General features: G+C 46.2%; 1 protein-coding gene across 2 annotated transcripts in view; it reads right to left on the minus strand.

The window, feature by feature from the left end:
- Window positions 1–1,186: 1,186 nt before the first annotated feature.
- YTHDF1 (YTH N(6)-methyladenosine RNA binding protein 1) overlaps window positions 1,187–4,511 on the minus strand; it is a 20,968-nt gene continuing 17,643 nt past the window's right edge. For both annotated transcript variants that reach the window (XM_011992405.1, XM_011992407.1), the window contains one exon: window positions 1,187–2,485. In XM_011992405.1, the coding sequence (XP_011847795.1) occupies window positions 2,459–2,485 (27 nt within the window). In that variant the 3' untranslated portion in view covers window positions 1,187–2,458. The remainder of the gene's footprint in view (window positions 2,486–4,511) is intronic.

Here is a 4,511-nt window from a genome sequence, read left to right on the forward strand (position 1 = left end):
GCCCCCCTCCCAATTATCTCATTCCACAAACCTATGCCTTTCGGTTCTCCCTTCCCCTGGTGGGCCTGGCTCCTTGCCTGGCATCACCACGCACCAGGAATGCAGGCAGGAGGCCCTTAACACCCAGATACGGTGTCAGTTCTACAAAACTTTCCAAGCTGGCAAAGGGAGAAGCCACCGACTCCTCCCGTCTGGAGGCCTCAGGGGAGGTGCTGTCTAGACCGCACGATCCACTATCCATTCACAAGCCAGTCAGCAACTACCAGCTGCCAGAGTCCCTGCCATCACCTCCCACTCTGTGGGGACAATAGCATCCACTTCTTCCACAACGACGAAACAACAAACCAAAGATAAAAGCACGGCACCCGCCGTCACGCTCGCCACCTTTCAGCACCTCTCGGCCCAGCATTCTAAAAGTGCTGGGATTACAGGTGTGAGCCACCACGCCCGGCCTCGGCCCAGCATTCTAAAAGCCAGGAACTAATCTTTAAAGGAGCCCAGGACTCAAGAAAATGGCATAAAATATGAAGGAATTAGCTACTCGAGGTTGAAACACACTTCCCTAAAGTAACAGCAGCATTTGGAGCTGCAGGTGGGAGTACACACAGCCTACCTCTAACTGACCCGTCAGAACAGACACGTTTTCCCCTGTTCGCATTTTGTGTTTCCTTAAACCAACTACGAACTTCTGGCAGAGGCGGTGACTGCCTGGGAAAGGGTATGACAGGATTTTCTGGGCTGATGCTAATACTGTGTAACTTTATCACATACTTGTCAACTTCTGCAGATGTACACAATATGCATTTCAGTGCTTGTAAATTTTACCTCAAAAGGAAAACAAACTAAACAGGTATTAAACTCTTTTATCGCATAAAAAACAAGAGGCATTGGAGGATGAATGGAGGGAGATGGTGAGGAGCCAAGCCTGGAAAGGAGGAAGCAGTGCCCAGGTGCTGCACGTACTGCTGCGTCTGTGCATCCGTGTGCTGAGGGGTGGGCGATGGTGCCATGTAGTTTACAGTCCTAAAGAAATTAACAGCTCCCTCTTCCAAAGCAAGATAATGAGAATCCCACACCTTGAGAAACACAGGGGCTTTCCATGGTGACTCCCCGAATGGCTTTGCGGCCTAAAAAGCTCCAACACCTAAACTCATCGAGTAGGGTGAAGAATGAGGTGACACCAGGCTTGCTAAATAGTATTGTTTATTAAGGCTTGTATTCTCCTAGAGGAAAAACGCAATGTCGTCCAGGACTCCATTCAGGCAGTAACAGTTCAGAGGAAGTGACACGCTCTAAATACAAGTCTAATGATACAGCTGAAACGTTAACTCAGAGGGTCTTTTGGAGCAAGTAGTTTTCAGAAAGCATCTGCTCTCTAGGACAGTAAGGATCCTCTACAAGGGCACATGCAGATCCAGGCGCTGGAGCGTCAGGCATGGGCACCATTTTCATGCTTCAACTCAAACTCCAGGTGGTAGTGAGCTCAAAGGTCCCTCATTCCACAAAACATGACAGCAAATTCATTTTCTAAAAAAGTTTTGTTTTGTTTTTACCCATTCAACAGGAAAAAAAATCAGACACACACAGTGAAATTTACACCCAGCAGCATCCCCCATCACACCATCTGTACTACCAGACCCTACACTGAAAGCTCAGCCTTATTGGTATAAAATACTAAGACTGCATTAGGAGTCTTAAGAAAAGGATAAAATTTAAAAAGATGTGCAAACAACGAAGAATGCCCGAACCTGAACCAGACCGAAGCACCTTCCAATTCCTCCCCACATCATGCCCCAACACCATCCAGCCCAATCGGACACCAGGACAGTGAGGGACGGGTGGCCGTTCAGTGGGCAACAGATCTGGAAGGAAAAATTTTCCAAAAACAAAAAAAAAAGTGTCTCCCAAATTTAAAAAATTAAAAGTTATCTGACTAGTAGAAAAATCAAATGGGTAAAATAGCACTTTAGACAAATAAAATGACAAATCAGAATGAACAAGATAATCATTAACCTTTTGATTTCAGTATTTTCAAGAGATTTTATCAGAATACTCTAAATGACAAAATGACTCATGGTTTCTTATGTTTGCTATGAAGCAATAAAGGGATGAGAAATATGAAGTCTCATAGAACAATATCAAATGACTGTGAATTTAAGAACATAATTTCCGCCAAAATAGATGCTTTGTTTATAAGGATACTTGTATTTCACATTAGATCAGTCTGATTGATAAGCTGACAAAAAAATACTCCTTTATTAGTGACTTCTACAAGATTATAATACATAGAAAAAGTACAAATAAATGCAGATCCATCTGGGCAAAAATAAATGACAAGAAAGGCAAAGATGCAACACTCAACCCCCGCAAGGGACGACACACTGGAGCTGACCAAGCACACGTGTTTGAAACTGTTTTCAAAGTCAAACGTTAGAACATGTAAGAAACTGGTTCGTCCTTATTGTTTGTTTCGATTCTGCCGTTCCTGCAAAAAGAAAAGACAGCAATTGAAGGCGCTGAGTAACCACCCAGATGAACCCTCCCAGAAGTGGGGTCCACGGCTGCCCCGCAGCTGTGCCTGCAGATCTGGAGGCAAGACCCTGGATGGCACCCAGGCCGCACCAGCACACAACTCTGAGCTGCGCTGGGCCTGCTCTGTGGGGGACTGGCCACACTGGGCATGGCATGCTCCCCACCCCCTCTACCAGGAGAAAAGCATCACCCACAACGGTCACATGGGCTACTTGTCTAATGGGAAGCCTCACTTCCCACAGCTGTCTTTCCCTCATGTGCCACTATCATTCCACATGGAGAGACATTAGCAATGTGAAAATCTCTGCACTCAGAGGGAGGAGCTGGCACGACCAGGCTCTCAAGCAGGCCAGGGAGACAGAAGCTGTTCTTCTGTATTTTATCTCATTTAAACTTCTCAGTGGCTCAAAGGACACCAAAATCCTTCCAACTGGCTAACAAAGTGCTGTGTCATGTGGCTAATGAAGGGTAGGAGGACCCGTGTGGGCCTGTCCAGTTCAGGCCCTTCCCCCACTTCCCCATGGCTAGACTGGCTCAAGGCAAAGCTCCTCTGACCAGGTTTGCTGCCGACTCCCGTTAAGAGAATCACCTTTTCCAGAGAGTGTATGACACACAAGCTTGAGACTTACACCCGAATCTTTTCCCACACTGGCCTCCCTGAGTAGCAGTGTCTAGAAGCCCCTTCAGTCTCCTTACAAGGCAGCATCCAAAGATGAAAATGTGTGATCTAAGGAGCACACACTGCACCACTCAGCTAGAGAGGTGTCCCAGGCCGAGTGTGGTGGCACGCACCTGTAATCCCAACTATTTGGGAGGCTGAGGCGAGAGGACAGCTTGAGCCCATGAGTTTTCGGCTGCAGTGAGCTATTATCTGCCCTGCACTCCACCCTGGGCAACAGAGAGAGACCCTATCTCAAAATAAAATAAAAACAAAACAGAAAGATGCATCCGAGGCACCTCCATCCTCGTCTGGACCCTTATCTATTAAGACGCAAACTAATAAAGCCAGCGGGTGGGACACCCAAACATTTAACCTGAAACCTCCTCTTTTGCTAAAAATGGACTGAATGTGTCTTCCGGTTAATAACAAACTTTGCTGGGCACTGGAATAAACACCAGCCTCCTCGACTGTGGCTGCTCTCACAAGCCGCTGCGGTGTTCTCTGTCCCGAGAAGGCTCCAGAGTATTTGGATTAAGGACCTGGATAGGCAGGTCCTACTCTTAAGAATTAACATTTCCTCCCTACCCTCAAATGTAAAACTGGAAAAATTAAGAACTCTATATTTTACATTCTCTTAAAAATTCTGTTTAAAAACTCTCTTCACAGGCTGGGCGTGGTGGCTCACGCCTGCAATCCTAGCACTTCGGGAGGCCAAGGCGGGCGGATTGCCTGAGCTCAGGAATTCAAGACCAGCTTGGTCAATATGGTAAAACCCCGTCTCTACTAAAAATAAAAAAAAAAAAAAAAAAATTAGCAGGGTGTGGTGGTGGGCGCCTGTAATCCCAGCCACTCTGAAGGCTGAGGCACAAGAATTACTTGAACGTAGGAGGCAGAGGTTGCAGTGAGCTGAGACTGTGTCACTTCACTCCAGCCTGGGCGACAGACTGAAACTGTCTCAATCAATCACTCTCTTAACAAAAGAGGTATTGCTGTTCCTAAAAAGCAAATGCCAATCTCTTGAGTTCAAACTAGCTGATGTTAAAGCCACTCACAGGGAAACACCCCACCCCCCTTCAGCCCTTATAAACAGCTACAAAGTTTACTGTGTGCTCTTTAAAAATACTATTCCTCATAAAATTTCTCAAAAAAAAAAAAAAAAAAAAAAGAAGAAAAGATTATGTTTTGCAAGAATATTCATGAAGAATCCAGGACATTCTTTTAATTGAGATTCTCTCTGCTCTTTACTTAGTTTCAAAGAGCCCGCCCGGAGGTCGATGTGGGGTCGGGTCAGGGGCACCTGCCGCCAGGGCAAGGACAG

This window comes from Mandrillus leucophaeus, unplaced genomic scaffold (assembly GCF_000951045.1).
Source record: "Mandrillus leucophaeus isolate KB7577 unplaced genomic scaffold, Mleu.le_1.0 Scaffold41, whole genome shotgun sequence".
NCBI classification, from domain to species: domain Eukaryota; kingdom Metazoa; phylum Chordata; class Mammalia; order Primates; family Cercopithecidae; genus Mandrillus; species Mandrillus leucophaeus.